Source organism: Bison bison, unplaced genomic scaffold (assembly GCF_000754665.1).
Source record: "Bison bison bison isolate TAMUID 2011002044 unplaced genomic scaffold, Bison_UMD1.0 scf7180017864389, whole genome shotgun sequence".
Classification (NCBI taxonomy): domain Eukaryota; kingdom Metazoa; phylum Chordata; class Mammalia; order Artiodactyla; family Bovidae; genus Bison; species Bison bison.
The window spans coordinates 4,805,646-4,830,778 of NW_011494961.1; the positions used below are offsets into that span (position 1 = coordinate 4,805,646).

Below are 25,133 nucleotides of genomic sequence, written 5' to 3' on the forward strand. Positions count from 1 at the left end.
CTTTTAAAAATATTTTCAATATTAGCTCTGGTAGAACCAGAGCTGCTATTATGCATACTATTTCTTTTTTACATTCCAAAAGGAAATTAAAACTTCTAGTAGTATTACAAAGGAATACACTTTTAAATATTGAATGCAGATATACAAAATCTCATGACTTCTGTTAAAAACCTCGCAACTCTACTGGACACGAATAATGTCAAATAACTTGCTCTTATGCCAGGTTCATAAAGGTTACTATTAAAAATACTGCAAACCCAGTAAAAACACAATGTATAGTACAAAGTCTTTTTTCAAAGTCAAACTTTAAAAGATCTGTATTTACACAAAGGAATAATATTTTTTAGTGCCCTCTGATTGGTACTGTTGTTCAGGATAATCTAATTTTAAAAATCTAAATTGAACATTTTCATCATTTTTCTGCTTCAGTATGGAAGATGCTGAGGACATACAGAATAAATTTTAGAAACAGGACTGGGTAAAAACTTTATAAAGTAGAATAGTAAACATTTTACACACTTTAGTTATTGCCCTGCCAAAGATAAAAATAACCCATTGCTCCATCTTCCTCTATTTAACTTTCTAGATAACTATCTCAAATACCTATCTTTTGTCTACATAGAAAGTTTTTTTAGACCAAAGTATAAAGATTTTAGATTTTTTTTTAACAAAATCCAAAATATCAGTAAGCCGTTTTTCATTTTCTAAATATGTTTACAGAAATGCTATTTTTCAATATAAAACCCCAAAGTGTTGAATTAAGACACATTAATAACATGCCTGGCCAATTACTGACTTGACTTTAGCATTAGAGGAATATGATACAATTGGCTGTTGAGTTCCAAATTTAAGCATTTGGTTTTATATTGTAATACTGTAATGTCTAATACAGATATTAAAGAAAATGAGCTTTTTCTTTTAAAAAAAGGAATAATAAAGAATTTCAGCCATAATACAAATCAACTTTGAGGGGAAAATCCATATCAAGATAGGAAATAGATTTTTAAAATCTTAGACTAATTGCTATAAAAGAATTATAAAAATGTAAATTTCTAAAAAAAATACACTGAAAATGTTTATCTAGGAAAAAATACAAGGAAAATATTCACTACTATGGGGTACAGTCAACTATGGACCTGGCTTATGAGCCTTTAAAAATTCACAAAAACTAATTAGCACCAAAATTGTCTAAAACTCCAAATGATATACTGAAGTAATTCCAAGCCCAAGTATTACATTATAAAAAAGTTATATTTAACTTGGGAAGTTTTCCCAGTTATAATAAATATATTTCTTTACAATCTTTAGAAAATGTGCTAGCTTTACCAATTTTCAAAATATTAAGGTAGTGTATAGAAGTTGTCATTTACATTAGTTTTGGCTGAGCAGGGACAATGGAAATTCAAGTTATTTCCCAGAAAATATGGATTTATTTGGTTGGGGTAAGTGAAGAGCAATTCTCCAGTCAAAATTTTTCACTCCCTGTTTCACCCTTTTTCTTCTAAAATGTTTTATTAGAGCTTTTACAAGATCTATATTGTCTGATTTGAATTTTGTATCCTATTTTCCCTGCTCACTTTTTGGTGTTATTTAAGGTCTGGCATGGGAATAGGAGTATTTACAAGTGGGCACAGATCACAGTAGTTAAACAAGAGTTATGAATAAGCTACTATATATATTCAACCCTCTTAAAATCAAGTTGAATTTAATTTTAAACATCAACTTACAAATTTAATTGCAAAACAACAACACACAATTTGAAACAAGGCAAACTTTTCAGCCTTTATGTAGTGAAATATATAACTTCACTAATTACATATCTGGCTACCAAATGTCAAACCAAATGTTCATTTGGCCATATTTTACTGCTGCACATAAATAATGACAAGGCAAAGAAGAGCAACTAGTCCGAAGGCTGGTAGGCCAAGGAACCACAGCATAACCCAAAAGAAAATGACTATTACTGGTTCTACAATTTGTTCTCCAAAATACATCCTTGTGAAGCCCATGTTGAGGAGGCTTTTGTTCAGTTCACCAAAAAGTGTTCCCATCTTTTTGTAGTCATCTCCCACAGGCTCGCCAGTGTGGTTTTGTGATTCTTCAATATCCTTTGAAAAACAAAAACAAGACAAAATATAAACATAAAATGAGAAACAGGTGAAGGTCTTTTAAGAATAATGATCATTTCATAGTTCTTTATCTTCCAGAGTATGTACTGGGCATACTTGTGATAACCATTCGATAATACCTGGGAATGTTCCTTTTGATTGTCACCCAGAAGAGCTGTGACTGTGATCACCTTTCAAGAATATGGAAAGCACTGATTTATTGATTTATGTGGCCTTGACATTGACTGGACACTCAACTACTAGAACACAGATTTACAAGATGAAGGAAGTAGCTGATCATTTCATTTTCTAGCTCCCTGGAATTGCACACAACAACTTATTAAGTGAAAAATCATGTTCGTATTGTTCTTATCAATGATTGTGATTACTGAACAACCTTTTTATACCAATCTGCTGTTCAGAGGCAGGCTCTGGATTGCTCTGTCCTGCTAAGTAAGCTTCTTTTCAGTCCATTCATTTGACACTAAGACTTCAATGACCCAGCCTCCTCTCTCTGGAGTAGAGCTTGCTGCTACCGTTGAGCAATTCTCAGCTATTATGTCTGTGATCTTTCGATTTTAGCTGGGAAGCTAAGAATTCAGTGTAGGTCCTTGATGTCCTAAATGCTTATTAATCTCATTAGAAGAAACATACAGTTTCCACATAGGAATAATTTTGTATAATAAGCCTAAAAGTTTACCTACATATCAGTTCCCCAGAAAATGTCCATGTGTACCCAATTATACATACCAAAAATTATGTACTATTTCTATTACCTCTCAGTCTTATTACAATTAGGGTCTTTATACTACTATCTTTGCTGCCAAGTCACTTCAGTCGTGTCCGACTCTGTGCGACCCCATAGACGGCAGCCCACCAGGCTCTGCTGCCCCTGGGATTCTCTAGGCAAGAACACTGGAGTGGGTTGCCATTTCCTTCTCCAATGCAGGAAAGTGAAAAGTCAAAGTTAAGTCGCTCAGTCATGTCCGACTCTTTGCGACCCCATGGGCTGCAGCCCACCAGGCTCCTCCATCCGTGGGATTTTCCAGGCAAGAGTACTGGAGTGGGGTGCCATTGCCTTCTAGTAGATAGATATTAAGTTACTATCTCTCAGCTTCAACCCTACTCTTTGAAATTCTACAAACATATCTGGTTCCCTGTTAGGCTCTTCCAGTAGAGGAACTAGAGAGACACTGCACAGCAAGAGGAGGAGGAAGGGGCTTGCTCTTTCTTGTTTGCCTCTCATGGGTTTCTTGGTCCTCTTGGTCTCCAGTGATAGTTCACTCTGGCGGTAGTAGGTCCTTCTGGTAGCAGCTACTGATTTCAGTTTAGTGACTTCCCAGCACCTGCAGAAACTATCTCAATGTGCCTTCCTGAGACACCAGATCAAACCTGTGGGTTCCTTTCCCTCAGATCTCTGGTCCCCAGGGTCTGTGGTGTTCCTCCTTTGAGCTCAGAAACACCAGTACCAGGTGGGCGGTGATTGGCTCTTGGAAGCCTGAGTCTCAGCTGCGTGTCATGGGGCCTTCCCCAGTTTTCTCAGTTTTAGTAATTCTCTCTCTTCTCTGCTTCCTCAGGCCCAGGAGTGGTGGCTGGTTCCTGGTGTTACTACCTGTGGCACTCTAGCCTACTAAAGTGGTTTTTAAAACTTGATATGTTAGACTCCCTTGGAGGGCTCTGAAAGCCCACTGCCAGGGTTTCTGATTCAGTAAGCCACAATTGGGGCTTGGAGTCTGAGAATTTGCACTTCTAACAAGTTTCCAGGTAATGCTTATGATGCTGGTATTTTTTTTACATCTTTTGACTATCACTGCCTTCATGTTTTTGCCTTTCCTGTTCTTCAATGCCTGCTTAACAATTCTTTGTATTAACTTATCTTTGTTAAAATAATTGGTATAGTTTCTCTCTTTTCACTAGCCCCTAATTTGGTCACAAAAGAAAACCTATGTCACAGTGACACAGTTGTAATTATAATTTATTAAACCTAATCTCTTTTAGGCATGATGATTCAAATCAGTAATTATTTATTGAACATATACTTGCTCATAGTAGGTGCAAGATAGAAAATTGGAGTTGGTGATGGACAGGGAGGCCTGGCGTGCTGCGATTCATGGGGTCGCAAAGAGTCGGACATGACTGAGTGACTGAACTGAACTGAAAAAGACGACTTTGGGTATAGAGTTTCATATAATAACAAGTAAATATTAAAAGCTACTAAGTAGGCTGTCTAGGCCAGAAAATAGTTAATTAACTTAACTTGAGACACACTTCAAACACATGAATTGGACTTAGATTCCTTTAGTAGAAACCAAAACTTAATCATTTCAGTAATCAATAAGTAAATAACTAAAAATATTTTTTCACTTAAATGCATTATTTTTTATTCTACATAATAGTTTATATATATAAGGAAAAATGCAAAAAATCTAACTTTTATGTGCAATAGTCAGAAAAAATGATTTTCAGTGTTTCACTGAAGTGTTTCACTTAAAGTGTTTCATTTTAAGGCAGTGTTTTCCCATATAATAGTAATTTATGTTGAGTACAGAGTATCATTGATGTAATGAAAAAATAAGACTCAATGGGGCATCATTGTTAAATGTATATAAGTTTAAGCCAGAATTACTTTTGAGTTAATCTATACATATAATTTAATAAATTACTTTTGGATTTTAATTTCTACCAAAAAAAGAATGAGAAAAACAAAATGTTGTTGAGATATTTGGAGAGTTTAAATCTAGGCTCCCAACACTTAAACTGAATGACCTTGATCAAACTACTTCAGTTTCTTGAGCTTCAGTTTTCTAATCCATAAAATGGGATTTTATGAATCCTTTTTGATACTGATAATATACTCGTGAATTATAATTTATTTGTTAACCTTTCCTTATTTTTTGTATTTTAACTTTTAAATTATATTTTTGTTCACTGATGTGCTGTGATTAATTTTGTTTCTTAGCTTCTCATACTTTTTAATGTGTTCCTCAATAATACACTATATTAAAAAAGAAAAACAAAAATCTTGAGATTTTTTTTGTACTTACTTGAGATTAAGGCTTTCTTTTCTTTAGGACAGAACTCAAAGAGTTCTTGATTTAGTTTGTAATTCTTCTGTTCCCTCAGCTTCTCTTCTACTCCAGTGTCTATCATTGCTGGTATCATTTTTGGCCTCTTTCTTTATTTTTTAATTTCTTTTTTTCTTTTTTACCACCTCTAATTTCTTTTAATCTATGCACTTATTGTACTTTGGGGTTTTCTGTTGTTACTGAAGCTTTTTAAAACTTTTTCAGTATATTTGTGGTTTTAGTACAAAGTGAGTACCCTAATCTAAAACGGTTCTTTCTGAAGATTCACTTTAAATTCTTCTACAAACTGTTTGTGGGTTTTTCAGGGGAAGAAGTAGGTGTTGCAATGCTCAGTTAACTCCTCGAGGCCAGGGGGAGAGGCAGCAGTCTGAGATCCAGGGAGCAGCTAGGGGGACGGGGACTAGAGATGGGAGGCCAACTGGCCTGGGGATGCTGTGGCTGTGGCAGCCTGCTGCTGCTTCTTTTTTTTTTTAATATGAAAAATTTCAAACACAAAATTAGAGAAAATAGTACAATGAACCCCTAAGTACCTATCAACCAGATAAAATAATTACTAAATATCTGCCACCTTACAGAAGCATTTAATCTGGGCAATCTGAAGGAGAAAAAAAAGTTACTAGAAGAATGCCTAAAAGTGGCATATCTTCACAAATAAAGTTCTCTGGAAACATCAACGATATTCAGCAAAGAACTGGATAAAGGTTCAAATAACCCTAGAGGAAAGACACTTAAAGACATGGAAAAGAAAACAGGCAGCATTCTTAAATCACTGACATTACAGTCAGTCTCACTACAGTGTTTTCTGTATCAGTAAATATCTGTTGAATACATGGGGAGAATTTATCTTGTGGCTGGCAAGCATTAGAGCAATATCTTGACAGATTTTTACCTACCTGCTCCACTTCTTGCCAAACAAAAAGATGGCCTTATTTTTTCCAAATATTATTTGGATTATTTATATTTTATATTTATATTATTTGTATTATTTATACTTGTAATCTCAAAGCAATTATATATTTTTATGGAATTATCAGTATGTTTTGTTGTGGATATTATTAAGATCCACTTACTTTTTCCTTAATCCAGACCAAACCTTAATCCAGTCCATATTCTTTACCTGAGGAAACCCCATCTATAGCTTCAGAGATGACAAGTCTAAGAGTAATCCCCTGTCCTTTATGAGAAGCTGGCCTTGGAAAGGGCATGGGATCTACTTTGGACTGATGACTTTTGAGTGTCTTCTGGGGAAAATTCTTTCAAGCTCTTCTGATACAACTTTGGACAGTGATTCTTAACACTTTAGGAGAAATAGAAGAACTATTTCTGCACAGATAGACAGTAAGTAAAGAGAATTTACTATATTTGGATTAGCTTTCCATCACTGCCATATGAAATTAGTACAAACTTAGTGACTTAAAATGACACGAATGTATCACTGTTTTCTAACCTGTTTTGCAGGTGAGAAGTCAAAACTGGCAGGCTTGTTTCTTTCTGGAGGCTCAAGTAAAGAATCCATTTCTCTACTTTTTCTAGCTGCTAGAGGGTGTCCCTCTTACTTGGCTCCTAGTCCCCTTCCTCCACCTTCAAATCCAGCAACATTGTAACTCTCAGACCATCCTTCTGTAGTTAACTTTTTCCTCTGACCATAACAGGGTAAGGTTTTCTGTGTTTAAGGACCAATGTGATTAAGTTTAGTCCACTTAGATAATCCAGGTTCATTTTCCCATCTCAAAGTCCTTAAATTTGATCATATCTACAAAATCTTTTTTGCCATGTAAGATATCATATTCATAGGTACCAAGGATTAAGATGTGGACATCTTTGAGGGGGGAGAAACCATTATTCTACCCACCTCAATATTTAATTTTAAAATTATTTCTTTATAGATCTACTTTCTGTCACTATCTATGATAGGAGGGGTAAGGTCACTGAAGACAAGAACCATATAAATTCAAAAAAGAGTACTTATTATACTACATTATGCCTGGCCCTTAGCAGGCTCATAATAAATATTTGTTGAATGAACAATAGAAATATTCTATAATAATAACATATTAGGCAAAAAGCTCCTCAAAAATAAAAACAAAATTTACAAACAACATCAATTATTTTATTTCCCCATGAGTACATCTGTGAATTTGTTCAAATACATATAAATAAATTTTAGAGAGACTGTAAGATATAGTAGCTGTTAGCTAAAATTTACATGCTTAGTTCATTTGCTAAACAACTGTACTTTAAGAGCAGAGGCTAATATGAACAGATGAGTTCTTAAGTCCCTGACTTAGTCAGAGGTCTACAGTTTTCGAGTGCTCAGTGCCTACTCTGTGGCACGCACTGTGCTGTACGCGCGTTTCCTTGTGTCGTCTTTCCAACAGGCTGTGAGGGAGGCACTATGATTTTCGCCATTTGCAGATAAGGAAACTAAGTTTCAGAGGAGTTAAATGTTGGCCACTGACTTATATTAGTAATTGAAGGAGCTATGATATGAACTCCGACATTCTTACTCCAGAGACCACACCAGTAATCCCTATGTTATACTCTCTCCAGGTATTATATTATTAATAGCTAACATCTGTGTAATGTAAGCTTTCAGAGAACTTCTACATATTTGATCTCTGAAAAAAGAAAAACTATGTAAACACATTTTCATTTTTCACAGAAAGAGTACATTTAACACAGTGAAATGAACATCAGTATCTTTCTGTGCTTTACATCTTCTCCCAGTTTACAGCACACTTGAAGTGAGTTTTATCAAGCATAAAATTGCTCAAATTTTAATTTCTGTCTTATAGAACAATTTAGACAAGGTAAAGCTATTTGCAGCAGTTTAGTAAATCTTTTTATAGTCTATTCAGTATTGACTAGAATTCAGATTCAAATGCAAAAAAGAGAGACTCCAAGCAAGAATGAGGAGATACGCTTGGCAGAGTTGCAATAAGGCAAAAACCCAAACCAACCAACCAAATACACACACACACACACAAAACTCTTCACACATAACACACACCAATATGAAAATGTAGATGGCATTTCTCCCATCCTAACATTAATCACTTTGTATCTTTGCCAAATTTTATTCTTTGTATGTGAGGTCCCAATGGAAGAATATTTATCAAATGACAGTTTACTTCATGATCATATAATAGTACAGACCATGACATGCACATTAAATAGTGATGTTATTATTTTGTCCATAATTAATGACATACGAGTGTTATAACTGACTGAAAATCTCTTAAAACTATGCAGAATTAGTGATGAGAAATTAAAGGTGAGCCCTGAAATCATCATAGGATTTTTGAGAGCAAAGAATCTTTAAGGATAATTAAAGTCTCTTACTTCAGAAACAAGAAATAAGAGGTTAAATCAGACAATCATCACTCAGTGTATGGTAACTAATATTATTACTACATTTTTGGTAGAAATTATATCTTGTGATTTTTTTTTAATTTTGTTTTCTTTCTACTTTAACATGCTGCCTCATACCTTAGTGATTATCTTTCTTGTGATAATTAAATTCAGCTGTGTTTTTCTCCATGTGTTATGACAACTTAATCATATAGAAGGTGAGGTGGGATGTTTTCTATGGCACAACCTTATCTATGGAACAATCTGTGCACATTAGTATGGCAGAATCTGCTTATTCACTTTAAGAAGAGTACAAGCTACATTTTGTAAACAGGTTTTCACTGAGTGGGTAACAATTCAAGATTCACTTTCAACTGTTTTTTTCCGAGTGTAATATTGGAAGTCTGCTGGTTTTGCCTGTCTGGTTTTTATTCTACTTTCTTCTGTTGATATCATCTTGATTTAACCTTGGGAAAATCCTCCCCCACCTACTCTTGGTTCCTGTGTTCTGCTGGAATGTGTGCCCACTCCCAAGTTCCAGGCCTGGTCACTCAGAACATTTCGTTTCCTTGAGCACATGATTAGTTAAGGAATGAGCATATAACCCAAGACAGGCCAGTGAAAGTTCTACCTAAGATGTTTGCTGCAACTACTGATAAACGGGCATCCCCCCTCCCCAGCTGGTAACGGTTAGCTGCTAAGGTGTAGAGCCTCTTATTACAATGAGGAGGAAGCTTGCTATGAATGAAGTCAATATAAAATAAAGCCAAGAAATGACATAGTGGATATTGTCTGAATACTTGAATCCAGCTAGGGCATCTACCTCTGTTTCTTGTTTGTTTTTTAAAAATAACATGAGCCAATAAATTCCTATTTTGCAAAATCTAGTAAAAGTTGAATTTTTGTCACTTGGAACTGAGAGTTCTGATGATGATGATGATGATGATCAAAGTAGTTAACAGCTACCATTAGAGACTTCCCTGGTGGTCCAGTGGTTAAACCTCCACCCTTCCAACCCAGGGAGCGTGAGTTCCATCCCTGGCTGGGGAACTAAGATTAGGCATGCCTCAGGGCATCGCAAAAAGAAGAAAAGTAGCAATAGCTTCCATTAACTGAATGTCTACTATATGCTAGATACTGTGCCAAGTGCTTTATATTCATTATGCTATTTAATCATTATTTATTATAATAAGTATTATTAGCTAATTTCAAAGCCCTGTGTTAATTATAGTGCTCAAGAACTTCCTCATTAATTTGGTTTTATTGTTACTAGCAATAATTAACATGAAGAATATATTAATAATATTAAAAAATAATAATGGGGTTAGGCAAGTAGAAAATTTTAGATAACTTCTTGAAAGGTTTTAAAAACTACACAAGAATAAACCAACAAAACACTGTAGAGCAATTTCCCTCCAATTAAAAAATAAATAAATAAAAATGGGTAAATGGTGACTGTATTCAGATAACACAAAGAGTAAAGACTAAAATGCTGATTTCTTCTTGCTACTTTAGGTTAACCTTCCTGAGTTGTCAAGCAGAGCCAGCCTCAATAACCCAAGTCCATGGAAATCATAACTGAGAAGGTAAACTTATAAATGCACAGCGAGCAAAAGGGGAATGATTTTTGGATGATGTGAAGTGAAAGTTGCTCAGTCATGTCCGACTCTTTGTGACCAGGTCAGAATACTGGAGTGGGTAGCTATTCCCTTTTCCAGGGGATCTTCCCAACCCAGGGATTGAACCCAGGTCTCCCGTATTGCAGGTGGATTCTTCACCGGCTGAGCCAATAGGGAAACCCAGAAGAAGGTCTTCCCTAACTGGGAAGTGAACCCGGGCATGGTGGTGAGAGTGCCGAAACCTAACCACTAGACCGATAGCACATAGTAACCTGTAGACTGAGGCTTATTAAATGAATGAAGAAATGAACGAATGAATGAACAACTCCTAAATCTTTCTGCAACTTCTCCTTTCAACTGTTTTTTCAACTCTAGGTTTTCCCTGCTATCCAAAAGTAGAGTGTTCCTATGAAACCTTCGGTAAACTGAAGTGGTATAAAGCAAAGAAGCAATTATCTTAGGGCACATCTTGGTATTAATAATAGATACATAAAACAAACTGAGAAAAAGCACAGATGCTCACAGACACAATTCAGAGCGCCAGTGGCCTGATGCTGAGTGTAGTTCCTGAGGAAGGAGCCTGGTGTGGTCACTCTAGCTACTTGGGAGTGTGCTGCCCTCAAACAGTTCACTACAAACAAAAACTGAATGCTGTTTTTGCTTTAGACTTTTTTTTTCTTATAAGAAAAAATACTCTTTGGATTTCTTTGCTCATCAAAAACAGGTACCAACTTTCACAAAGTGAAGTGGTGCAAAGCAAATTTTTGAAAGCAGGGACTACCTGTATGTACTCCCACTAACTTCTTTTCAACTTTACTGGGATTGTACTTCTTCACTTTTCTCCTTCAGCTTGAGCTCTATGACCCAAATCTCTTTAAAATTTAAAACTCCATTGTCTTACGGGGAAACTCTAATTTTGGAATAAGAATTATTTTCTATGTCTGTACCTGAGTACCTGTGGTGCTGGAGAAAGTTATACCATAGGGTACCAACAGTTTATGACAACCCTAAACAGATCTTCAAGTACATTCCTATTTCATTTCTCTGCTGAATGTTTTTGTTTTTGTTTTTTTTTTTTTTGCTCTTTACACAGAGCTATTTCAGATCTCTTTTAAAAATCTTCAACTGCCTCCTACTCCTTTCGCCCTCTCCTCCAGCAAATTGCTTGACCTCCTATTTCTCAGGAAAAAGAGAAGTCAGAAGAATTTCCTTAACTTTGTGATACTAAATGTATCAGCTACCAAAGTTTATGTCCATCTTTTCTCCTCTTTCGTTACAAATACAGAAACAAGGAAGTATTCCTTTTCCATTACCCCTCTGTCTCATATATATTCAGTCTTTCCCTCTGTTGGCTCCTTCTCATCAGTATTTAGACATGCTTACATTTTCCTCCATTAATGCCACTAGCTCTGCCTGGCCTTTTCTTCTTCATAACCAAACTGTTTGAAACAATTCCCTCTGCTTGTTTCCATTTTTTTAATCTTTGTCAGGAACTGTGAAGGGACTGGTGTTTCACCCCAGCAGTTCCCAACCTTTTTGGCACCAGGGACTGGTTTCGTGGAGACAGTTTTTCCATGGACCAGGGCTGGGGTGGGGGAAGGGATGGTCCACGCAGACTGTATTATTGTGCGCTTTATTTCTAGTCTGTGGTGATCTCAGGATATTCTGCCTTGACTTTAGGGTTAGGGTGCAAGCTCCTATGGGATCTAACGCCACTGCTGATCTGATGGGGGTGGCGCTCAGGTGATAATGCAGGAGATGGGGAGCAGCCACAAACACAGATGAAGCTTCACTCACTTGCCCTCCACTCACCTCCTGTTTTGAGACCTGGGACTGGGGACTCCTGTTTTATCCTCCAAGTTAGGATCCCTGTCTTGGCGTCAGGGATATTGGTACCAGACACAAGTCTCCTGGGTCAGAGAGAAATGACTTCACTACTCATGCCACAAGAAGCGGCCTGAGTTTCATGTTGACGTTGGTTCTCTTTAAGTCCCACAGGGTGACAGAGTAGCCAAGCAGATGCTGCATGCAGTGCGTTTCTGTCACAGCTGAGGGACTTTGAGCTTAGGGAACTCTCATCTTTTATAATGGGCTGTAAGCAAATCTGCCTGACGTTTGTCCCGGGGGAGACATCATCTTTATTACACTGGGTGGCAAACAGTCTGTCCTCTACTCTGAAAGGAGACACTATTCCTATCTTCCAAGTCCGTTCATTTAGCAAACATCTTTGAAAAACAGTCCTTAACAAAAGTTCTCAATGCAAGAGACCCATGGAGAATTGCTCCTAACAATTTTCCAATCAGACCTCAACTTCTGTTGGCTTCTGTTCTTTTATACCACCAAAACAGCTCTTGTAAAGATTACCAATAAACTGCCATATCAATAAATTAAGAGATCTGTTAGGGGGCAGTCCCTGGCAGTCCAGTGGTTAGGACTGTGTGCTTTCACTGCTGGGGGCTCAGGTTCAGTCCCTGATCAGGCAACTAGGATCCAACAAGTTGTGCAGCATGGCCAAAAAAAAAAACAAAAAACCCAAAAAACAAACAGAAAAAAGTTTTTCAGTTCTCATCTGATTCAACTTCTAAGCAGAATTACATCTACTTCTGCTTCATTGACTATGCTAAAGCCTTTGACTCTGTGCATCACAACAAACTGTGGAAAATTCTTCAAGAGATGGGAATACCAGACCACCTTACCTGTCTCCTGAGAAATGTGTATGCAGGTCAAGAAGCAACAGTTAGAACTGGACATGGAACAATGGACTAGCTCAAAATTGGGAAAGGAGTTATGTCAAGGCTGTATATTGTCATCCTGCTTATTTAATTTATATGCAGAGTACATTATGTGAAATGCTGGACTGGATGAAGCATAAGCTGTAATCAAGACTGGTGGGAGAAATATCAATAACATCAGATATACAGATGACACCACCCTTATAGCAGAAAGCAAAGAGGAACTAAAGAGCTTCTTGATGAAGGTGAAAGAGGAGAGCGAAAAAGCTGGCTCAAAACTCAACATTCACAAACCTAAGATCATGGCATCTGGTCCCATCACTTCATGGCAAATAGATGGGGAAACAATGAAAACAGTGATAGACTTTATTTTCTTCGGTTCCAAAATCACTGCAGATGGGGACTGCAGCAATGAAATTAAGATGCTTGCTCCTTGGAAGAAAAGCTATGACTAACCTAGACAGCATATTAAAAAGCAGAGACATTACTTTGCCAACAAAGGTCCATATAGTCAAAGCTATGGTTTTTCCAGTAGCCATGTATGGATGTGAGAGCTGGACCATAAAGAAAGCTGAGTGCCGAAGAATTGATGCTTTTGAACTGTGGTGTTGGAGAAGACTCTTAAGAGTTCCTTGGACAGTAAGGAGATCAAGTCGGTCAATTCTAAAAGAAATCAATCCTGAATATTCATTGGAAGGACTGATGCTAAAACTCAAGTTCCAATACTTTGGCTACCTGATGCGAAGAGCCAACTCATTAGAAAAGACCCTGATGCTGGGAAAGACTGAAGGCAGGAGGAGAAGGGGACAACAGAGGATGAGATGGTTGGATGGCATCACTGTCTCAACTGACTTGAATTTGAGCAAACTCCGGGAAACAATGAAGGACAGGGAAGCCTGGTATGCTGCAGTCTGCAAGGTCGTAAAGAGTCAGATACGACTGAGCGACTGAACAGCAACAACTTTTTCTTTTCTTCTGAATTATATGGTATTATTCTATTTTTCTCTCTCTGGCCACGGTTTTCTCAGTCTGCTTTGTGAGGTCACCATCCCCAACCTAGCTATTAAGTATCGATCCTCAACCTCTGGTCTTAAGCTTTCATCTCTTTTCTCTCCATATTTTCTTCCCAAATAAGCTCAATCAAATTTTACAGTTTCAATTACCACCAGTACATTAATTACTTAAACATTATATCCAGCTCAGACCTTTCTTCTGCACTCTAAAACCATATATTCAACATTTACACTTGGATATCTTGAATATGGGCTTCCCAGGTGGCGCTAGTGGTAAAGAACCCACCTGCCAACGTAGGAGACCTAAGAGATGCAGGTTTGATCCCTAGGTTGGGAAGATCCCCTGGAGGAGGGCATGGCAACCCACTCCAGTATTCTTGTCTAGAGAATCCCTGTAGACAGAGGAGCCTGGCAGGCTACAGTCCACATGCTTGCAAAGACTGACTGACACAACTCGTAGTACAGCAGCATTTATCTTGAATATACTTCAATATTCAACACATCCAAGGCCAAACCTGATTTTCCTCCTCAAAATTGGTCTTCATTCAATGAACAGACCCTCAGGAATAAAATCTATCCTTAATTTCTACAAGTCAGAAACTCAAGAATGATCTGTAAAGCCTTCTTTTTCCTAATTTCCTGTAACCAATTTATCAATGGGTTCTGTTGATCTTAAATCCTAAATATTTCAGGCATTTATAGTTTTCTAATTTTTTTCCGTGTTGACTGGTATACAGTCTGCCTTCTTAACACCTCCCTTTCTGGTTCTTTTTATTCCTTCCTATGGATGTGAGCTACTAGTTGGTGTCATTTCCTTACTCCAATACATCTTGATTTCCACCTTTGTATTTTGTGCTGATATTGTCAAATATATTTCAGTATGTGATAGGCTCAACAATATAATTATATATATACTTTATGCAATTGCTTTTTTAAATCCATCAAGAGAAGATGTGCTATTATACTATCGTTTGTAATTATCCACATAATTGCCTTTATCAATCCTCTTTTTTTCTGGGTGTGTGGATTCAAAGCACTGTCGCTATCAACTGCTTTCATCCTTATGATTGCCTTTAAATGTTCCTGTAAGATAGATGTTTTGGGAAAAAATTGTTTTTATCTGGGAATGTTTCACTTTTATTTTTGAAAAGTAATTCTGCTGGATATAGGACGGTGAACAGGTTTTAACTCTCAGCACTTTTAATGTGTTGTCCTTCTGTCCTTCAAGTTTCTGATGAGCAATTGACTTGATCTTACTGGGGTTTCCTTGTATGTGATGAGTTGTTCTTCCTTTGCTGCTTTCAAGACTTTCTCATGCTCTTTCAACATTTTGACCACAATGTGTCTGGATTTCATTGTTATTTCTTGTATGTGTAGCTTAATGCTTTTCATTAAGTTTAAAAAATGTTAAGCCATTATATCTTAGAATATTTCTTATATTTTTAAAAATTACTTTATTATTCTTATTTTTTATTTAATTTTTGGCCATGTCACATGGCATGTGGGATCTCAGTTCCCTGGCCAGTGATCAAACCTGCTCCCCCTGCTTTGGGAGCATGGAGTATTAACCACTTGACCACCAGGGAAGTCCTGAGTATCTTATATTCTATAGAATATTTCTGTCTCTTCTCTTCTAATATTCCTATTATTTGTATACTGATGTGTTTAATCATGTTCCACAATTCTCTGAGGCTCTGTTCATTTTTTTCTATTCTTCTCTCTCTCCATTCTTCAGGTTGCATAATTTCTGTTGCTCTACTTCAAATTCACTGATTTTTATCTTCTGCTTATTCAATTGGGCTACTGTACTTTCAACTAACAAGCCTCTTGATAAAAGTGAAAGAGGAGACTGAAAAAGTTGGCTTAAAGCTCAACATTCAGAAAAAGAAGATCATGGCATCTGGCCCCATCACTTCATGGCAAATAGATGGGGAAACAGTGGCTGGCTTTATTTTTTTGGGCTCCAAAATCACTGCAGATGGTGAATGCAGCCATGAAATTAAAAGACACTTACTCCTTGGAAGGAAAGTTATGACCTAGATAGCATATTGAAAAGCAGAGACATTACTTTGCCAACAAAGGTCCGTCTAGTCAAGGCTATGGCTTTTCTAGTGGTCATGTATGGATGTAAGAGTTGGACTGTGAAAAAAGCTGAGCACCAAAGAATTGATCCTTTTGAACTGTGGTGTTGGAGAAGACTCTTGAGAGTCCCTTGGACTGCAAGGAGATCCAACCAGTCCATTCTAAAGGAGGTCAGTCCTGGGTGTTCATTGGAAGCACTGATGCTAAAGCTGAAACTCCAACACTTTCGCCACCTCACATGAAGAGTTGACTCATTGGAAAAGAGTCTGATGCTGGGAGGGATTGGGGGCAGGAGGAGAAGGGGACGACAGAGGATGAGATGGCTGGATGGCATCACCGACTCGATGGACATGAGTTTGAGTGAACTCCAGGAGCTGGTGATGGACAGGGAGGCCTGGTGTGCTGCAGTCCATGGGGTTGCAGAGTCGGACACGACTGAGCAACTGAACTGAACTGTACTTGCAACTCCAGAATTTCCATTTAATTAAAAAGAAAAACAATTTCTCTCAATATTGTCTACTTGATGAGACACTGTCATCATACTTTAGTTCTTTAAGCATGTTTCCTTTAGTTTGTTGCATATTATAATAACTGTTTTGAAGTCTTTGTCTGCTAAGTATATATCACTCAGTTCAGTTCAGTCCAGTCACTCAGTCATGTCCGACTCTTTGCGACCCCATGAATCGCAGCACGCCAGGCCTCCCTGTCCATCACCAACTCCCGGAGTTCATTCAGACTCACGTCCATATATCATTGGGCCCCATCAAAGACATTTTCTATTGTCTGATTTTTTTTCCTATTGATGGATCGTATTTTCCTGTTTTTTTTTTTTTTTTTTTTTTACCATGTTTCATAATCTTTTTTCAATAATCGGACATTTCTGATATATTTTTGCAACACTAGATACTGACCCCTACCACTACTCTGGAGGTGGTGGTGGTGGTGGTTTGCTTATTCGTTTAGTGAGTTGGCTGAGCTAATTCAGCAGTCTAGTTCTTTGCAGTGTTCAGCCTCTGATGTTCCTATTCATGTTTTCTCCCTTGTTTTCATCTTTTACTCTCATTACCTAGAGGCTCCCCCTGGGGTAGTATAGCCGTTTATTGGTTAAGAGGTTGTGCTTATGATTCCTTAGTCTTTATTTTTATTCTTCACCACTAGCCGTACTGGAAACTGCTATTATAGTTCAGAGACTTTACTTCTTTGCCCTACATTCAGCCAGGGGACTGGTAGCGTGGAGGTGCCTACACTTACTACTCATGAGAGGGTACAGCCTTGGGCATGTATACAATTTTCCGGACTGCCGCAGGTGATTGTGAAATCTCTGATCCTTGCTTCCTAGGAGTTGTCCCTGGGTCAGCATAGCGTACCATTTAGTCAGTGTTTGGTCACAGGTTGTAATGAAGCCCCTTGTTCTTACTGAGGCTTCTGCCCTATGTTGGTGGGTCTCTGTGCAGCTTAGGGAATGCTTTCAAGTCTGCTCCACATCCTGCTGTAATGCTCCCAAGTAGACGCAGCCTCACACCTGCACACTTGCCTTCCTGATCCTCACAGGTGACTATAAGCCCAAGAGGGTTCTTCATGGCCGACTCTCCCTGGCTCTTTCTGCAAAACTTCTGGATGCTCTGTTGTTTTCATGTATTATGGGGCTACCAGACTCCTTTCAATTGCGCTTCAGCAAGATCTGTACTGTTTTCAACACCACCATTAGGCATGGAGTTCTCCACTCTTTCTTCCCAACGAAGTCAGATCCAAAGACCTCTCTATTTTTATTATTTGCCTTTCCCCTGGGCAGAACACCCGCACCACTGCACTGCAGCTGGGGGCAGAGACTCTGTTTTCCTAGAGTGACAGTCCTGCTCTGTAAGTAGGTACTGAGGGTGGGGAGCCGCTCTTGGTCTTGGCTTGCTCCTCTTGGTGTGGAACCTCTGCTCTGTAGTGGTATGGGGCAGGGTAACTGGGCCTCAGTGTTCTCAGCTGCTGTGCTTAGGGTGGGGGTTGCTTGGGGGAAGGGAGACTTGGAACAGACTTCAGCCACATAGACCTGAAACAGACTTCCTGTAACACGGAACTGAGAGGGGAGGCGGGGAAGGCATGAGAAGCCCTACCCTTCCAGGGTGAAACTATAGCCCTAGACTGAGAGTTAGCGGGACAGGGGAACCTAATTTTCTTGGCTACACATGCTGGGGATGGAGCTTCTGTAACACAGCACTGTGATGGGGAGGTAATGGATTAGGTTGTGGCTCACAAATACTTACTGCTCTTACCTAGATTTGGTAGATTTTTTAAAATGAATGTTTTTCACTTGCTGTATGCTCTTTAGGGTGATTCCCAAAGATTTTAAATGATATTTTATTTAAAATTTTCTCCTCTTAAATTGTTGTTTTCCTGGGACAAAGTCTGCTGAGTTCCTTACTCCATTTTTCTGGAAGTCCTACCACAGTTGTTTCTGGACATTACTTACTTTTGATGGTGTATTGAAGGATAATTCCTGTAAGGATAAGCCAGGGGATCCTGGGTAGTACTCAGCATGTTTTCTGGAATTAACTGTAGGACGTTAAGCATTTTGAAGAGTGTTTATTTTTCATATGTGCTGTGATAGTCAAATTCTGGGTATACAAGTTCAATTTTTGAAGTTCCCATTTAGTCATATGGTCCCACTAACACTTTATTTTTTTAAAAAAGGACTTAAAAAAAAACTTTAAGCATTTACTTATACATAAAGCCTAAATGAATAAAAAACAATGGCTCTTTTGTTCTTTCTCATTTCCTCTCATATCAACCATTAAAGAGGCAGTTTTCCTTCTTTACACAGCAGAGTCTAGCAAATATTTTAGTTGGTAATTAATTCATTTTTTAAAAATTAAGCCTAAGGAAAGTTAACTGGAAATTCAAATCTCAGAATAGTCTTGCTTTTCCCTTTACTTGCTTCCAATACATTAAATCTTGTACCCCCAAGTTTGTTTTTTAAAATAATTTTTACCATAGTAAAATACTTTGTTCTTTGTTATCAGTATTTATAACCCTCTGGAAAAGCTTGTAAGAGATGCAGAAATGTCAGAAGTAAATCAAGAATGCTTTGTGAGCATTAAAATCATCTCTTCCTTTCTAACTCCCCATATTATTAATAAATCTTTACAGCCCAGAAAGAAAAAAGTAAATAAAGAAATAAACATATTAATATATGTAAGAACAAATAAGGCTATCTTAAGCTATCATGTTTATTCAATAAAACATTTAAAATTATTTTACTTTCAAAACACTTCTGCTTTGAGAACCAATTCAATAAAATTTTCCTGATACCTAAAATGTATTAGATAAATAAGACTATATCCTTAACTCCAAGAACAATTGGAGTAACAATTCAGTAAAATGTTAATATTTATATAAAAATAAGTAGATTTTTAAGGCAAAGTATGATGTGTTTAAGAGTTGCAAAATGCTTGGCATTTAGATAACAAAAGGTGAATTTAGCAAAAAAAAAAAAAAAAAAATTAAATCAGGAGAACTGGCAAAAAAAGTGACTGCAATGTTTTCAAATATTTAGATGATGTCTTTAAAAACGATATAAGCATGTTTAACTGCTTTTGTCTTATTATATAACAGAATAGTGGTTTATAGCACTAATGCACTATAAACTGACTCCATGGTTAAAACATCTTTACCTCAGCATTTCGTTACCTGAAGAGACTCATTTTTCCTCTCTTTATTCCTTTTCATCTCAAAGGCTGGCCCTCTGTGGAGATGCTCTAAACACAATATGCTTTAAACACAATAAATAATGCTTAAATGAAGTTTTTAAAGAATTTCACAACATAGCATTAATTTTTAAAACCCTAATATTTATTGAATATCTATTATGTGTTGGCTAGTGTTTTAAGTACTTCAATCTTCAAAATATAAAGAAAACTGAAGAAAGATTATGTAATTTAGTCAAGATCACTAATAACTGGTGGAGTGAACACACACGTTCAGACAGTCTGCCCTAAAGCCCATGTTCTAAAGCCCTATACTGTAAGCTCTCTTATAAATAAACATAAAATCACTCTTGTAATCACTCACATTCTATTTGTTTTAATGCATCAGTTTTAACAGCAGTTCAAAGTTATACTTGTCTTGGTTAATTTATATTCAGTAAAAATAATGGCATTTAAAAATAGCTTTGACTAGTTTACATTTGACTCACTGTACAATATAGCAACTGGTCTTCATTGTGATAAAATTTGACTAAGATTTAAAATTTTTCTTTCTTTAAAACTAAAAACCAAACCAACATCGAATTCTTAATTCCACCACTTGAGAGAAACATGTATTTTATTTGGACAGAAAATAAACACCTTTTCTTTCCCCTTGAAATGTTCTTGTCCTCACAGTATGAACAATGAATTTCTAATACAGTAGAATGTGCTCCAATGATCACAGAAAGGCTGCCTTTCTTAATAAAATGATTTTTGATTGATTATAATTAAGGAGAGGCAAAATGAAGGATCAAGAACAACAACAGAAACAAGCTGGAAGTCAGTTTCAGAGGGGTTTTAGACTGAAAGGGCTTCCCTGTGGCTCAGCTGGTAAAGAATCTGCCTGCAATGCAGGAGACCTAGGTTTGATCCCTGGGTTGGGAAGATCCCCTGGAGAGGGGAAAGGCTACCCACTCCAGTATTCTGGCCTGGAAAATTCCATGAACTGTCTAGTCCATGGGGTCGCAAAGAGTCAGACACGACTGAGCGACCTTCACTTTCACTTAGCCTGAAAAGTCTCCCCCTCCAAAACATCAGAATTTTGTTTCTCTCAATCCACCTCACCATCTTACTAGACCTCTCAAAAGAAAGACCTGTTTTGAAAAATATCTTGAGGCTTTCTTTTAAATGGGCAGGAGTCTCACATTTGCAAAAGATATTCAAGAGACAGTGTCATACTGTGATAAACAAATAGACAGTAAGAAAGTAGCTATAAAATTTAAAAGCCTCTGGATTACTTCTAGATTTAGCTATTTACTTTCTCCTTGCGGAACCCACAGTCTACATTCAACCACAAATTCATAGCTACATGTTCTCCCACACTCTCAGATTTCCAGCAACCTCCAGTCTCCCTGCTCCTTCTGAGCTGCTACATGGTGGTGGTGTTGGTAAAAACTGCTCAGATGCCTCCTTACAAAATCATGTTGCCTCAGCATCTTGGTACTCCTACATAAGTGGAGGGGGTCACCTCTTGATAACTACCCATCCAATTCCAAATTTTTATTGTTCCAAATCTTTCCTACTTTATCATTCCTCCTTAGAGGTGTTGTTATTGTTTTTAAGGTTAAACAAGATTCATAATTCCAAATGTCTGCATCCATAAATTTAAATACAAAAATGGATTTAAACTGTAACATACTTTAATTCCTAAAGCAAAAGAAGCAATATGGAGATCCTGATTGAAACTGGAACATTTGTGTATCAGGCAAGTCACACTTCCTTCCAAGACAAAATCAAGAAAGGAAAAGACATTACAAAATCAAAGACACTTGTCAGAATGTGAAGCACTAAGTAGGTGAGGGCTGGTTCTTAAAACCACTGGGTCCATTGTTGTTGTCCCAGTTGCTTGACCATACCTATTGAAAGAGCCAACATTTATGACTTTGGAAATGCCCCCTTTTAAAATTAAATTTTATCGTAGGAGTTTTAAGTTTATTCCTAGGCTTAAGGAAGTATATAGCTTTATGAAAATTTGAAAATTCTACTTGGTTATGCTATTACGTTATCTTTTCCATAGTATATTTAAAGACTTAAAGATAAATATGGCTGCTATGTATACTAAAACTAGGCAAAAATATGGACCATCCTTGTTAGAATTAAGTTCCCTCTTTCCTCTATGGTTAGCTTTTTATCATTAATTTTTTACTAAGATCTATAATGGGATTTCTGTCTCACAGAAAATCTAAGAGTACTTACGAATGGGACAATGTTTTAAAAAGCTATGAAAATGCCACTCACATAACAATGTTCATGAGTGGTTTATTGTGTTCTGTATAATAACAGCTTCTTGTTTTATATACTGCACTTTTGTCTGATTCAGTGACTTGGCTGATATTTTTTCCTTGCATTCTGAAATAACCACTTCTGTGCAGTTTCTTATGAAATGAAATAAATGTCTATTGCATTAGCAATCAACCATTTGGACTAAGTGGTGAAAAATTTAACTGCTTCTCCTTATTTATGACACTAAAGAATTTGTAGGAATCTCGTCTTGTAAATAAAAGTATGTGGGTTTATAAAATTTCTTATGGAAAACATTTTTTTTTTGAAAAATAGTATATCTACATAAGCTACCTTATTTTATAATAAAGTGTATTACTTAGTTTAATCTTACGTAAATAGTAATACAATGAAAATGACAGGTTTTCTGCCTACTGTAATAAAGCCTATAGTCATGTTCTAAAGTTACAATCTTCTCTCGGCCTGTTTTGTACCTGCGTTTTATGCAAGATGTGCTGTGCCCTACTTGTGGCAAGCCTGCACAGATCTGAAAGATTTGCCAGACCAACAGCTGCTTACTTTCAGGAAATCATACTCTTGTTCTTGGTGTGTGTCACGTCCTCCCTGAGTACCACTAGTCTTTGATTACTAAACTCCAACTCTCATAACTCACAGTCCTTGACTCGCAGAATAATCTGGCTTGCAAAATAAATCCTTTAGTCAATTCAGTTCAATTCAATAAATAATAACTGGATGCCTACCACAAGCAAGGTAAGTGCTGTGAGGTACAGAAAGCAAATAATCTATACTCCTTGCTATTAAGCTGCTTAACATATAAGCAAAGATATGCACTCAAATTACCATATTCAAACACGGCTGAGGCTGCCCCTAACAATGAAAATGACCTGTACTTTTTATAAAAGATTCATAGTTTTCTTATTTTTCTCAGTTAAGGCAACTTTTCAAATTTCTAGACTTGTACGCTCAATTGCATATTCAACATTTCTATGTAGATATCTGAAGCAGAAGATATTAAGAAGAGGTGGCAAGAATACATAGAAGAACTATACAAAAAAGAGCTTAATGACCCAGATAACCACAATGGTGTGATCAATCACCTAAACCCAGACATTCTGGAATGTGAAATCAAATGAGTCTCAGGAAATATCACTACGAACAAAGCTAGTGGAGGTGACAGAATTCCAGTTGAGCTATTTCAAATCCTAAAAGATGATGCTATGAAAGTGCTGCACTCAATATGCCAGAAAATTTGGAAAACTCAGCAGTGGCCACAGGACTGGAAAAGATCAGTTTTCATTCCAATCCCAAAGAAAGGCAATGCCAAAAAATGTTCAAACAATGGCACAATTGCACTCATCTCACATGATAGTAGAGTAATGCTTAAAATTCTCCAAGCCAGGCTTCAACAGTATGTGAACCATGAACCTCCAGATGTTCAAGCTGGATTTAGAAAAGGCAGAATAACCAGAGATCAAATTGCCAACATCTGTTGGATCACCGAAAAAGCAAGAGAGTTCTAGAAAAACATCTACTTCTGCTTTACTGACTATGCCAAAGCCTTTGTGTGGCTCACAACAAACTGTGAAAAATTCTTAAAGAGATGGGAATACCACACCACCTTACCTGTCTTCTGAGAAATCTGTATAGAGGTCAAGAAGCAACAGTTAGAACCAGACGTAGGACAAAGGACTGGTTCCAAACTGGAAAAGGAGTATGTCAAGAATGTATATTGTTACCCTTGTTATATTGTTATTTAACTTATATGCAGAGTACATCATGTGAAATGCTGGACTGGATGAAGCATAAGCTGGAATCAAGACTGCTGGGAAAAATATCAACAACCTCAGATATGCAGATGACACCCTTATGGCAAAAAGTGAAGAAGAACTAAACAGCCTCTTGATGAAAATAAAAGAGGAGAGTGAAAAAGCTGGTTTAAAACTCAGCATTCAAAAAACTAAGATCATGTCATCTGGTCTCATCACCTCATGGTAAATACATGGGGAAACAATGGAAACAGTGACAGACTCTCTTTTCATGGGCTCCAAAATCACTGCAGATGGTGACTGCAGCCATGAAATTAAAAGATGCTTGCTCCTTGGAAGAAAGGATATGTATGACCAACCTAGACAGCATATTAAAAAGCAGAGACATTACTTTGCCAACAAAAGTCCCTCTACTCCAAGCTATGGTTTTTCCAGTAGTCATATATGGATGTGAGAGTTGGACTATAAAGAAAGCTGAGCACTAAAGAATTGATGCTTTTGAACTGTGGTGGTGGAGAAGACTCTTGAGAATTCCTTGGACTACAAGGAGATCAAACCATTCAATCCTAAAGGAGTCTACCGGGAGCCAGCACGGGAGTCTCCACCCATGACAAGGTCATGTGGGAGAGTTCTGGTGCAAGGCGAGCCAGAACTCGAGGGGTGCCCCTCTGGGCCTGCCTGAGCGTCTACCCCAAAACCAGAATCTGTCTGTTTTACTATTTTACGACTTTCACCAACTCCTCTGACATTAACAGGGGGCTATTCCCGACCACCTTTCTCTGTAAGAAAATCAACTTAAAACCTAGTTAATAATAAGTCTCCTGGGTGTAATAGGATTGTTTCAATTCAAACCCCTCTGATGACTTTTCTAGCTTGCCTGACAGGTTTGTTCATATTCACAGCCTCCCAACCACGAGAGGCACGGAAAGCTTAAGATATTCTAACAATGCACAGCTTCTCAGAGAGTTAAAATTGTTAAAATAGAACTAGTAGAGGATTTCTTTGTTGAGCTAATGCTTGCTGCCAAGTTTCCATATCCCTTACCTATTGTGTCCCTGGGAGTGTATTGATTCATATAGTTGGTGTATAGAAATGTAAGTAGTAGCTTTAATGTTTGTAACCTTGGACCCTTGAGTTAATTCTTTTCTTGTTATAGCCCACCACACTTTTGCCCTATAGGAATGCAACTTTATCTAATGCTTTCAGAGGGTGGCGCCTGACTTTAGAATAATCACCTTTAGAGAAAAATAAGTTTTCTGAAGAAAGGGTCATAAAATGTTAACAGGCTTCCTGGCCAGAAGATGATGTAAATCACCTAAAACTTTTGCATATAAGTTTGCAGAAAGAAAGCCTGGCTTCGATAAGAATCAAGGACTGCTGACCTTGCATGACTCTACCCGC

At 37.3% G+C, this 25,133-nt stretch overlaps 1 protein-coding gene and 1 long non-coding RNA gene across 2 annotated transcripts in view; one reads left to right on the top strand and one right to left on the bottom strand.

The window, feature by feature from the left end:
• Positions 1 to 60: 60 nt before the first annotated feature.
• LOC105002102 (chromosome unknown open reading frame, human C4orf32) lies at positions 61 to 2,409 on the bottom strand. Its single transcript, XM_010858584.1, has 2 exons — positions 2,386 to 2,409; positions 61 to 2,165 (listed from the first exon to the last, which is right to left on the bottom strand). Exons 1-2 carry the CDS (start codon positions 2,407 to 2,409, stop codon positions 1,863 to 1,865), a joined length of 327 nt encoding a protein of 108 aa, XP_010856886.1. The 3' UTR covers positions 61 to 1,862.
• A 729-nt stretch (positions 2,410 to 3,138) lies between these two features.
• The window catches only part of LOC105002066, a 25,635-nt gene continuing 3,640 nt past the window's right edge, over positions 3,139 to 25,133 (top strand). Inside the window, exons 1-2 of the long non-coding RNA XR_826913.1 lie at positions 3,139 to 3,872; positions 10,061 to 10,131. This is a non-coding gene — a long non-coding RNA (uncharacterized LOC105002066). The remainder of the gene's footprint in view (positions 3,873 to 10,060; positions 10,132 to 25,133) is intronic.

Coding starts and splice junctions, on each gene's coding strand:
- LOC105002102 (XM_010858584.1), bottom strand. CDS start 2,409: ATGATCAGCTACTTCCTTCATCTT. Junction 2,166..2,385: donor TCAGCTACTTCCTTCATCTT/GTAAATCTGTGT, acceptor TATTCTTAAAAG/ACCTTCACCTGTTTCTCATT.